At 41.8% G+C, this 13,001-nt stretch overlaps 1 protein-coding gene across 4 annotated transcripts; it reads right to left on the minus strand.

Annotated features, from left to right (window-relative positions):
* Positions 1-470: 470 nt before the first annotated feature.
* Positions 471-12,296, minus strand: LYRM9 (LYR motif containing 9). Of its 4 annotated transcripts, none has more exons than XM_075850820.1 (5): positions 12,213-12,296; positions 9,822-9,969; positions 4,969-5,061; positions 4,771-4,886; positions 471-809 (listed from the first exon to the last, which is right to left on the minus strand). In XM_075850820.1, exons 2-4 carry the CDS (start codon positions 9,945-9,947, stop codon positions 4,845-4,847), a joined length of 261 nt encoding a protein of 86 aa, XP_075706935.1. In that variant the 5' UTR covers positions 9,948-9,969; positions 12,213-12,296; the 3' UTR covers positions 471-809; positions 4,771-4,844. The 4 variants fall into 4 exon arrangements, with proteins under 4 accessions (XP_075706935.1, XP_075706936.1, XP_075706937.1 ...); XM_075850821.1 differs by lacking the exon at positions 12,213-12,296 and adding an exon at positions 12,022-12,109; XM_075850822.1 differs by lacking the exon at positions 12,213-12,296 and adding an exon at positions 11,876-12,011.
* Positions 12,297-13,001: the final 705 nt, after the last annotated feature.

A 13,001-nucleotide genomic window follows, 5' to 3' on the forward strand; every position in this document is an offset into this window, starting at 1 on the left:
AGCTGCTTTTGAAGCGCTTTTTGCCTGCGGTCCACAAGGGCCACGGGCGAAAAATGCTGCGAAGACCGCGGCAAGAAAGCAAAGGCAGTTTGAAATCTTGAGGCACATTTTTCCCGCCTGCAAAAAACACTGTGTGAACTAGACCTTACAGTGTGAGTGCCCCAATAAACACCTGTGAACCTTTGTTAGGCCCTCTGCTGCCATGGTAACCCATTGGCACTCCGCCAAAGAGTCACAGGGACGCCAATAGGCTGACAGAGGGAGGCCCCTACCTCTGTCAAACCCCTTAGATGCTGTGGTTGCTAAGGATAGGTCATCGATATTAAAGTCCCAGAAAACTCTTTTAAATTATAGAACTTTCTGATTGACCTTACATTAGTAAAAAAAACATCCACAAAAAATGTAGATTACAGAAAGCTTTTTGGTTTACCTCTTGTGGAGTCCGATTTCCATTCATGAAATACTCTATGTACAAAAAGAGGACACATAGCCCATACTTTAATATTAACATATCTAACAATTACTATAACATGAAATGTAAAGCATTTCCTTTAGAATTTTCTGTGAACCATCAATTCAGATAAACCATAATGTTAATTTTCAAAATGACGGTAGGCACTGTAGACAAAAAAATATTCCTTGCACATAGTACAGTACATAACTGGGAACAGATTGCTCCTTAAAGAGTAGATGCCATAGAGATGGATTTAGGTTCTTTGGTTGCCATCAAATTATGTAATATATTGCCCATGAGTCACTCTTCAGATGACGTCTTACTTCTTTATATTCTGTTAGCCTTGTTTTTTATACTACATATAAAATAAAAATAAAAATTAATATAAAGTTTCTAAATATCAATTTAAAGACAGAGGTTTATATTTATGTTCATTCATGCTCATAATGCAGTACCCTATGATGGTTTCAAAAATAAAAAACATGTTAAAGTTTTTCCGGCTGAGAGCAGTGGCATAGTAACGAAGCAAAATCAATCAAACCCCCAATAATGTAAGTATTACTGTTACTTAATAACCTTTATACAATGTGTTTCACAATACTACAACCACTGGCAAAAATTCTGGCATCACCACAATTAGAGGATGTTATTTTTGTTTGTTTTTTGTTACTTCATAGCAAATGCACAAATCACAGAATCAACAAAAACAAAATCACAATTAGTACTTTGTTGCGCCTCCTCTGGGTTTTATGACGACCCGAATTCTTAAAGACATGGACTACACTTACGACAAACAATATCGTAGATCAAGATAATTTCAGCTGTCTTGAAGAGCGGATGACAGATCAGCTTTGCACTAAGGGCCAGTTCACACTGAGTTTTTTTTATACTTTTATTGACGTGGTAACCGCGTCGGAAAACGCGCCAAAACACGGCCGAAAATGCCTCTTATTGATTTCAATGGGAAGCAGAGGCGTTGTTTTTCCTACGAGCGGAAAAACTGTCTCGGGGGAAAAAGCAGCGACATGCCCTATCTTCGGGTGTTTACGTCTCTGACCTCCCATTGACATCAATGGGAGGCAGAGAAATCGTATTTCACAGCGTTTTTTGCCTGCTGCGCTCAATGGCTGTGGGTGAAAAACACAGCAAACAGCGTGCAGGCAGATCAAAATCTGCCTCAAAATTCCAAACGGAATGTTGAGGCAGAATTTTCTGCTTGCAAAAAACTCTGTGTGAACATACCCTAAGGATAGCTGTCATGTACCAATTTTTCCACAATAAATTTTCAATTAGAATGAGATCAGACTGTTTGTTGGTCATGTCATTAAATTAATATGCCTTTCCTGAAGAAAAGCTGTAACACTTTTTGCTCTGTGGCAAAATGCATTATCCTAAAAATTACTTGATCACCACCAAACCTTTCTTCTATTGATGGAATGAGAAAATTGTCCAAAATTAATCACTGACTATCACTTTTATCCAATCATCTACACTCCAAGATTCCTTCTTTTTATCCTTGTTTTCTTCTGTTTAGATGTTAGGCCCACATCAGATCACATTTCTGCTTTACATTTAGGGTATGTTCACACGGCCTATTTACGGACGTAAATCGGGCGTTTTTGCCCCGAATTACGCCCGAAAATAGCGCCTCAATAGCGCTGACAAACATCTGCCCATTGGAAGCAATGGGCAGACGTTTGTCTGTTCACACGAGGCGTATATTTACGCGCCGCTGTCAAATGACGGCGCGTAAATAGACGCCCGCATCAAAGAAGTGACCTGTCACTTCTTTGGCCGTAATTGGAGCCGTTATTCATTCACTCCAATGAATAGCAGCGCCAATTACGGCCGTAATTGACGCGGCGTTCAAGCGCCTGCACATGCCGGTACGGCTGAAATTACGGGGATGTTTTCAGGCTGAAACATCCCCGTAATTTCAGCCATAACGGACGCCCTCGTGTGAACATACCCTTATTGTATACATCAGGAAAGCTCCCGACGTAAACACTAAACGTTTCGTAGGCCTCCATTAGACCGAAAGAGGCCAAAAGCGTGTCCTTTTGGCCTCCATCAGACTGGTGTATGTCAAGTAGACTACGCTATTCCATCCTAAAAGATCCCACAAAAAACGTATACCGCTCAGTATGTTTTTTTTAACATGGGAGCCTATGGGTGATGGATGCCAATGTATGGCATTCATCATCAATATATAAGTTAAAAGTACACGTTGGGAAGCTCCAGTGATGTGACTGTCCTCAGGACTCCGGCCCTGGGGAAGCTCCTGACATCAGCTGACCATCTGATGAGTATGGCGGTATCCCAACTCTACCCCGACAGCAGACGTCAGAGAGAGAAGGGTCAGGCATGTTGAATTTCAACATACCTGATCCTTTTGTACGTTTGGAGGTAAACCACCTCCAGAGGTGTCTGGCAGCTTTCTCCTTGAGAACACGAGCAGAGAATGCATGTGTATGGAGAATTTGTTACTAATAGCTGTCGGATGATTGGTCGACCGACAGCTATCTAAAGTGTATGGCCAGCCTAACACATCCAGTCTGGTTACGATCAGCACTAATAAGTCTGCAGCCACGAACAGAAGGTACTCATATAAACCAGGAGCGGTGCAAAGGACTATGGCACCTAGTGAATGGGGAGGGGCTCGTTTTTATTGCAGCTGCTGGAATTTTGGGGAGGGGGATATTGTATCTCTTCCTCTTCTCCAAATCACCAACGTCTTTCCTCCTTGCCATTATTCATCTGTATATTGATCCTAACCGCCCCCACTATCCCATTTGTTTTTATTATAAGACTTGGATTCCGAGCTTCCCCTAGGTATTAATGTTCACTAGCACTGGTGACTGATATTTATTGTAATGTAACTTTGCATTATTAACCATCTCAGCCACCTCTTCTTGAGCCCTTCTTCACATCACGCTTTTTACCTTCCTCGGAGTTATACATCAGAGGGACTCCCGACTTAGGGCGGGTTCACACATGGCGGAATTGCACTTAAATTCCGCTGCGGACACTCCGCAGCGTTAATCCGCAGCGGAGCCGTTTCTACATTGACTTTCACTTTAATTTAGCAGTGTTCGTTTACACGATGCGTACAATTCCGCTGCGGAGCATAGGCTGCGGAGCGGAATTTGGTGTCCGCAGCATGCTCTGTCTGTTGCGGAGCAGTGGCGGACTCATGGCGGAATTTCTCCATTGACTTCAATGGAGATTCAAAGTTCCGCAATGAAGTCCGCAGCTGTCATGCACATGTCATGTGTGCTGCGGATGCGTCTTGCTTTTTTTACTTGACATTTCTTCATTCTGGCTGGACCTATGTATTTCTAGGTCTACAGCCAGACTGAGGAAGTCAATGGGGCTCCCGTAATGACGGGAGCGTTGCTAGGAGACGTCAGTAAATAGTCACTGTCCAGGGTGCTGAAAGAGTTAAGCGATCGGCAGTAACTGTTTCTGCACCCGGGACAGTGACTACCGATCCCAATATACATGTATCTGTAAAAAAAAATGAAGTTCGTACTTACCGAGAACTCCCTGTTTCTGTCTCCAGTCCGGCCTCCCAGGATGACGTTTCAGTGTAAGTGACGGCTGCAGCCAATCACAGGCCAAGCACAGGCTGCAGCGGTCACATGGACTGGCGCGTCATCCAGGGAGGTCGGGCTGGATGCCGAAGGAGGGACGCGTCATAAAGACAACGGGCGGTAAGTATGAATTTCTTTTACTTTCACTAGGGAAAGTGCTGTCCCTTCTCTCTATCCTGCACTGATAGGGAGAAGGGAAGCACTTTTCCCGCAGTCCGCAGCAGCTAGTCCGCATCAATTTTCTGCACATTTTGTGCAGATCCGCAGCCGTAATCCGCAACCCGGATTAGGTGCGGCATTCATGCGGACAGTTGCGGAGGAATTCCGCCATGTGTGGTCATGCCCTTATACCTCCAACGGTAGACTGCAACCTATCCCACTGTATAATCATACTGTGGTATATGTTGCCTTTAAAACCACCTACATCTCCACTCTCCCCCCGCACTAGTGTACTCATTGCATGCACTTTTCGGTTTATTCGTTTTTTTCTTTCAGGTTTAGGAAAGACTAACTGTAGCCTCCAAACTGCTGAATATGGTTATTCAATCTCAGCAATTCCACACCTATTAAATCCCCAGGTATAAGCAAGAGAACAAACCTGAAGAATGGAATACACATAAAAAGATTCATAATCATCTATTGGCTCTCGTCATTTTTAAAAATGTTTATAATTTTCAAAAATGTCAAAATTAATTCTAGATGTAGCCTGTATTTAAAGGTTACCTCCAATGATGATGCCTGCCGCTCTCCTACACAGAAGTTTAAAAGTGATGCCGGGATAGTGTACGTGACTGGCATCATTTAAGAGCTACACTTGAAATGTTCCTAATATTAAATATCTGTGGAATAAGATATTTGCGATGTGATTAATGCGTGACTGCTCAGAAGCTAAGCATGCACTTTGCGTTTTGTCATACTTGCCTTATTCATCACCCAGTCAGCATCTTCTATGGCCCTCTTAATAATCTGTTGTATCCTCTCTGGGTCATCCTCATCAGCATGAACACGAAAGCTCTTTTGGAAAACACATCGTAATAGATCAATATAACTCGACATTTAGTTCAAGGTTTTGTTCACATTGGCATCATGGCAAAAGTGACATACCATAAGAGGCAGACCATGCAGCTGTTAAAGGTGGCCTTGGAGAGAGGTGACCCAACCCTAGATGGTCCCATTCCCTTTGCAGAACCTGTGCAGGACAGCCATCTCAAGAAGAACTGCATTTTTAGCAAGCAATGGTGCAGAGAAATTGGCCCATGCGGGAGGAGGACGAAACAAACACAAGGCTTTTCTGTCCCAGGTAGCAAATCGCAGTACCATAATGGGGGGCACACTTTGATCTCTGCTATGGGTCTATCTCTCTTCTATGTAAGCCACTGTGTCATAGCTTGTGTTAAGGATCTGGTTTCAAAGTGTTCTGCCAAATCCTGATGGACTCCACTGACCTATAATATGCTTTTTATCGTGGTTCCGACATTTTTGATGCCAAGGGTGCAGACTGCACTATTATCACAATCAAAAACACCGGAACAGCAGTCAGAAACCTAACAATTCATATGTGAATAGAGTTTAAAATTAGTCAAATAAAAAGTAATGTTAAAAAATAGTAAATATGTAAAAAAAACAAAAACTCATAGTGCATTCATAAACTTGCACAGACAAAGACAAAAATGGCTAGCATATGTTTTATTATTTATTTACACCTTTCAGCCATAACATTAACCCCTAAAGGACAGAGCCTGTTTGGGCCTTAAGAGCCAAGCCAGATCTAAAAAATCTGGTATGTGTGAACATTTTGGAAGATAACTCCATAATGGTTTTGTGTATCCAAGTGATTCTCTTTTGTGACATATTGTACTATATTTCTGTGATAAAAGCAGGCCAATACGATTTGTTGTTTATTTTTGTTTTTTTTAAACCACAAGAAATAAAGACATTTTTGAAAAAATCATTTATTTCCTATTTTGAACTTTAATATCTCACATATTTATGTACATTCTATACTAATGTGTCATAAAATGTATATTTCCATATGTCTACTTTATTTTGACAGCAATGTATTTTTTACATTTTACATTTTTATATGTATTACAAAGCTTAAACTTCTAAAGGAAACTTTGAAGATTTTGAAGTAAAGTTGGTTTTCATGCACCAAGCAAGTTTGCAGGGGCTCAGAAGTGCTAGAACATAAGCAGCCCCCCATAATGACCCCATTTTAAAAAAAACTACACCCCTCAAGGTATTTAATGGGTGGTGTATTGAGTATTTTGTGCTCAATTTTTTTTATTTTTTTCAAGAATTAATATAAAAAGGTGTTAAAAATTTAAATGTAAAGTTTTTTCAGAAATGCGTCATTTATAGGACACATTTTTTGTACATAGGAGAAACTGGGCAATAAATGCTGAGGTGTGTTTCATGTACCGTGTTCAGAAATACCCCCACTTAGGTCGCAATGTGCTGCCTTGCCACACTGTGGGGCTTTTTAGGACATAATTTTAGCTTGAATGACTTATAGGCCCCACTCCATGCCTGCAAAGGTTTGAGCTCGTGGAACAATGTGGCACCCAAAAAAATTACCCCATTTTCAAAACTACACCCACTAAGTTATTCACCTAGGGACATTGTGAGTAGTTTGAGCCCACGTTATTGTTGGATATAACGCAAAGCCGTAAAAAATGAAATTATTTTTTTTTACAACAAATATAGGACATATTTTTCGTACATAGTACATGAAACTGATAAAACGCACCAACATTTATTGACCAGTTTCCCTTGTGTTCAGAAGTACACCCACTTAGGCCGTAATCTGCTAATCAATCACATGGTGGGGCCCGAATAGAAAGGAGAACCCTGTAGCTTTCAGGGCATAATATAGCTCAATTATAGGCCTTCTACGCCTGTAGAGGATTTGAGCAGGCAGAACGATGTAACAACTCTAGAGCTAACCCCATTTAGAAAACTACACTCAACAAGGTAATTATCTAGGGGTGTAGTAAGCATGTGGACACAAAAGTTTTCAGACTAGTCCCTAGCAATGCATTAGCCGGTACATACGACTATGTTGTGCTAACAGAGCAGCTGACCAACAAATGTGTCAGTACGTAGTCATTAAGAACAGCAACCCAAGGGCAATGTATTTGAAAAATGGAGGAAAAATGTCCAACTATGTTGCAAATTTGAGCATATTCACAGGATGAAAGGACAGCTGCAGGGCTATATAATGTCACTTCTTTTTCTTAGGGACAGGTTGTACAATGTCTCTTCAGCCTTGTCAATCCCTGTATAAAGGTACGAACGTGCCAAGTGACGCCGGCACACCATAAGAGGGACAGTAAAGAACCACTAGTCCCTAAAAAACAAGATTATAATAAAGCCCATAGTGTGTTGATAAGGAAGAGCTCATGTATTAGGTACCCTCCAAATAACAAAAAGAAAATAACAGACACATATCACCAAACAGTAATAGGAATTGATAGAACAGCTTTATATAGCAGGACATAGTCATAACAAACGGCAAACGTAACAGGGTTTAGAAGGGAAGATGCAGCACATTTTGTGGCCAAATTTGTACTCATCATTTTGAGGATCTGCTTTGTGTTTGCAAGGTTAGGGGTGTAATGAGAATTTCTAGTTTTGTTTAGGGGTTTTACTAAATTTGACAATTAAAATGCTAGAAATATGGTAATAGGTAAAAATGGGAATTAAATGATTGAATAAAGTAATTTTCTATTTTACCATGCTTGTAATAAAAAGAATTTCAGGAGGTATTTGAGAAAATGAGAGAAGGGAGGGCAGGTTAGTGAAAGTCAACTGAGGTGTGGTAAATTTGAAAACTGTTTTTTATGCAAAGACCAGGCTTTGAGGGGTAGGTCTCACAATGGTGTGTAGTGTCCCGCCTATTTCCATTCTTGGAGCATACCCGACACCTTTTTTGTGGACTCCTTCTTGCCTCTGTCGAGAGGAACTTCTCTTGGGAAATGCTGCCCTGGAATTATTTTGCCCTCGTTCCTGAGGCCCCGCTTCACTCTCCTTCCTGTTCTCCAAATATAAAGGCCTCTATTATTTTTTCCTGAAATTGTAGTAATCTCCCCGTTTCCTACATTTTTGTAGATCACAAAAGAATTATAAAGGGCTATTTGGGTAAGGTAAAGGGCTATTTGGGTAAGGTGAAGTGCCAGTTTTTTTTATACCTCACCCAAGTCTTGCGAAGGGTGCTGTATGTTTGCAGCACATGGTCTGACAGATCAACCCCCCCCCCCCCCACCCCATAAACTTATTATAGCGCTGGATACACACAGCTTTGGGGACCGGCTGTCTGTTTCCACGGACTGAGACGAGGCTGAATCTGTCAGAATGTATGGTGGTCAGTACAAGGACCTCACACCGCTTGCCCTTGTACTTGGCAAGCATCATGTTGTCAGTGCACACCGCCTTATTTTCCTCCGTTCTCATCCTTTGCTCTATCAAACTTTTAGGCAACTCTTTTTGGTTTTGTCTGATAGTTCCGCAGGCAACAGTACCTCTGGAAAACAGTCATTTCAGTAGCGGGACACTTATATAGGAGTTGTCTAGATACAAATTGTACCTTTGATCTAGAAGGGGGTGGAGCAGATCCCATACTATTTTTCCAGTTATTTTAAGGTTAGGGGGTGCAGTCTGGGGGCTCTATTTTGGAGTCCTTTCCCTTGTAGACTCTGAACTTATGTGTGTAGCCAGATGTGCGATCACATAATTTGTAAAGTTTTACGCCATACCTGGCCCGTTTATTGGCGAAAATGTAATCTGCCCTTGAAGTGCACTAGGGATTCATCTAGGTCTACATGTTTCTGCGATTTGTATGTCTGGGAAAATGTAAGACTATAGTGGTCTATAATGGGCCAAATTTGAAATAAGCGATCATATGCAGGGTAATTAGGGAGTGGGCAATGTGAATTTTTATTATAATGCAGAAATTTCAGCAACACTTGAAATCCAACCCTGGGCATGACGTTACGGTGGAGTGTGATCTAAAAGGTCAGTACTCCAATATGACCTTATTGAGGTCTTTTTTTATTATTCCCATATTGAGGAGTAGACCCCCAAATTTTTCCATCTCCACTGAGTTGGTGGGAGTCCACTGACAGGGCCTTGTATAATATGAGTTGGGGTTGGAAGCTAAATACTGCTAAATAATGCTGGGCATAAATATAAGTTTGCTACACTATCATTTCTATTAAACCTTCTGAAAAAAAAAAAAGGCAAAATAAATCCAGTTCCTTGAACCCTGCAGTTCCTTGAACCCTGACAGTCCGCAGCCGGCCGACCCGAAAATCAGGCAGCCGGCCGACCCGAAAAGTGTGCATGAGGCCTAATTAGCTGGAATGTGCTGTTCAAACTTTTGTAGGTCTAGTCCCAGTTCTGGGTGTATGAGCAGCGTTAGGGACCCACCTTATAGAGGGCGCCTTGTCGTGGCAGGTGGGCTCACACAATTTGATCAAAATGTGCGCCAAAAACCTCACTATTGTAAGTAGATTCAGCAGTAATGCATATTTATTTATATTTAGAGGCTTAGGGGGCATTAGTGTTCGGAGAGTGCTGGCGCCATTTTCTTGTGTGCTGTATAAATTTGCAGTCACAGGCGTTCTTGCATCTGTGCATACGTTCTGTCTCATTTTTCTGGAATATGCTGTTCAAACACATATATATATATATATATATATATGATTTTTATAATCCCACTTTACATAATTAGCAATTTTGGATTAGAAATGTAGATGGGGGGGGCGACATCTCACCTGTCGTACTGCGTGCTTATAATGATGTTGAAGATTCTCATTTGGAAGTCGCTTGCAACAAAGAAGAAGATACCGATACAGCTGTAAAGGCTTGTGTATGAATTCTGCACCAGGTAAAGGGACCATTATCTGATAAACGTACCGGGAGCTGTATAATGTAAAACATGTTTATAACAACCACATACATAAAAACAAAGTAGAATGCAATTTATAGTTTAACAGGACAAAGTCCACAAGAGCTAACATCCTATAAGGATTAAATACAATAAAATATGTGGATACATACAAGTATACAGAAATACAATTTGTGATATTGAGCTAGCAGAGGTACATCATGAATTTCAACATGCCTGATCCTTTTGTTCATTTGGAGTCTGGCAGCAGCTTTCTCCCTGAGAACACATTCAAGTTTGGCCGAGCCAAGAGTGAATGTGCATGGAGGAGTCGTTAGGAATAGCTGTCGGACAAACGATCACTCGTCCCAACAGGTATCTAAAGTGTATGGCCATCCTTACTCGGCTGTATGAAAACAATAAAAATCAGCCCTGACTAGGTTTTGCTCCCTGCACTTCATGCATTTGGCAGCTGGGTACATCCAACCAGTGGCGCATGTATAACGGCATACAGTTCCAGTCTTATTCACTAAAGCACATATCTGTAAATAAAACTTTGCTATTCACACGTGCAGATACTACTCGTTAGTATAGCGGCCGCCATGATATGTAAGGATCTGTTCACATATAAATATGGCTAATAGAAGTCTATAGACATAAACATCAGGAGAATGTAGTGCACAACCACAATGTGAACAGGGTCTTACACAACAGCTGTAAAGGGGAAGTCACATGTTTAGCGTTTTGTCATCCACAGAAGTAAAGGCCCTTTACACCAGCCAACAATAGGCCGGTGTAGGAAGCTCCGACCACCAAGACATCGTTGATCGGCGCTTGTTTGCTCCTGTCACGCGGAGCAACGGATGGAGACGAGCGGTCGTTACTCTGATCGCTCATCCACATACATTATTATCATGTCAGCAGCGCGTCTCCCTAGTTACACAGGGAAATGTGCTGCCGACACCGATAATCTTTTACTTTTTTAAAACAATATGACCAGCAGATGAACGAGTTTGCTTGTTCATCTGCTGATCGTTCCCCGGTTTACACAGGGAAATTATGTGAACGTTTGTCTGTCCGATAATCGTCCACTGCAAAACCCCCTTGAGACAGTAGGAGCAGTACTACATCACCATGGACATAAGCGCTGGCCATCAAGGAGTCCGTATTGTAATATATCTCAACATCTTCCCAGCAAATTTCTACATGTCCCTTTTAATGCTGGTTCCAAATGTGCTCAGTAAAATGAGTACCTGCCACAAAGTACCACATTAAAGTGTGTACACATTTATGGCAAATCCCGTGTCTAAGGGTCATTTTACACTGACCAATATTGGCTGTAAAAGAGCGCCGACCAACTAGACAGTTTGCTGATCGGCGCTTGTTTGCTCCTTTCACACGGAGCTTTGATCAGTAACGTACAGGGATGAGCGGTCGTTACTGCGATCACTCGTCCCATGCATTTCCATCATGTCGGTAGCACGTCTCCCTGTTTACACAAGATGTGCTGCCAACGATGATAATTTATTTTCTGCTGCATAAACGATACAAATCAACCAATGAACGAGTATTTGCTCGTTCATCGGCTGATCGTTGGCGTTTACACGTTGGCAATGATCGGGAAAAAGCGTTCATATGAACACTTGTTTGCCCGAACATTGACCTGTGTAAAAGGGCCTTTAGTTAGGGATACCCCTTTGAGCCCCTTTTACATAGAAGAACCAGTAGTTTGAAAAATTGTTTGAGAATCTGATAAACATTATTAGGGTTGGGCAATTAATCGAAAAAAAACTAAACAAAACCAAAATTCAACGCAGATAACCAACGTCATCTTGTGCATTTCAGTTTTTTCTTTTTCCGGTTTCAACTGATCTCCGTCCTCGAGATGCAAGGTGTGAAAATTCTTACAGCTCTAAATAGTTCCCAAAAACTGGACATTACCTTTTTTATGCAGCAAAAAATGTTTCATTTTATATTAATTTAAAAGTACTGAAAACTATAAAACACACTAATAAATAACCATTCCTCGGATAAACGTGAATTAACTGCCTTATATTAGACATATCAATCAGGCCCTACACACTGACCAGAGCCCGCCGCGCTCCGTGACGTCAGAGAGGCCGCAGACACGCGCACAAGACGGAGCAAGCTTGGTCACGTGATTACAGAGGTCGTAGACCGCACAGCGCTGAAGCAGTAGAGGAGGGCGCTAATTAGTAGTCATGCTATAATTACAAGACTATACCGTGCACTTCCTTATAATCACAGTCATACAGACCTCTTACAACGAATGGATGACTCGTTCCCGTGGGGAGGACGCCGATATTTCCTCCTTCCGCTTGTTTTGTTCGCTATTTGTGATTCCTTTGCGTAAATGTGAAGGAGACGCCACCTAGTGGTAGGCTGTGGTAATTACAACGGGTGGGGGAAACCTATTCCGCTAGTGTTGCACTCTGTTGACACTGTTTTTCTTCATTGTTTCACTTTATATCAGTTTTTGTCTTTTTAGGGTATGTGCCCAGATATATATAGAGAGGAAGCTAATGATTTTGTTGACTTCTAAGTTTTTGGACATAATACATTATTAGTCACACCTTTTTTAATTTTTTTTCAACACAAAAATATCATTTAGGCCTCATTTACACGAGCGTAATATAAGCGCGTGCGACGCATGTGCTTTTCACGCGTGTCGTACGCACCTATATTACTCTATGGGGCAGTGCAGACGATGCGTGAATTTTGCGCAGCGCGAGTGCGTTGCGTAAAACTCACGACATGTTCTATAATCGTGCGTTTTTCGCGCATCACGCACCCATTGAAGTCAATGGGTGCGTGAAAACCACGAAGGTCGCACGGAAGCACTTCCGTGCGAACTGCGTGATTCGCGCAAGAGCTGTCAAACTCTGAATGTAAACAGAAAAGCACCACGTGCTTTTCTGTTTACAAACATCCAAAAGGAGTGTCTTAGAGATGAGCGAACCGAACTTCACCGGGTTCGGCCGAACTCGTTTTGGCCGAACCCGGCAAAAAATGTTGCGGGACGCGACGTCAGGAGACAGTCACTGTC

This window comes from Rhinoderma darwinii, chromosome 2 (genome assembly GCF_050947455.1).
Source record: "Rhinoderma darwinii isolate aRhiDar2 chromosome 2, aRhiDar2.hap1, whole genome shotgun sequence".
Taxonomy (NCBI): domain Eukaryota; kingdom Metazoa; phylum Chordata; class Amphibia; order Anura; family Rhinodermatidae; genus Rhinoderma; species Rhinoderma darwinii.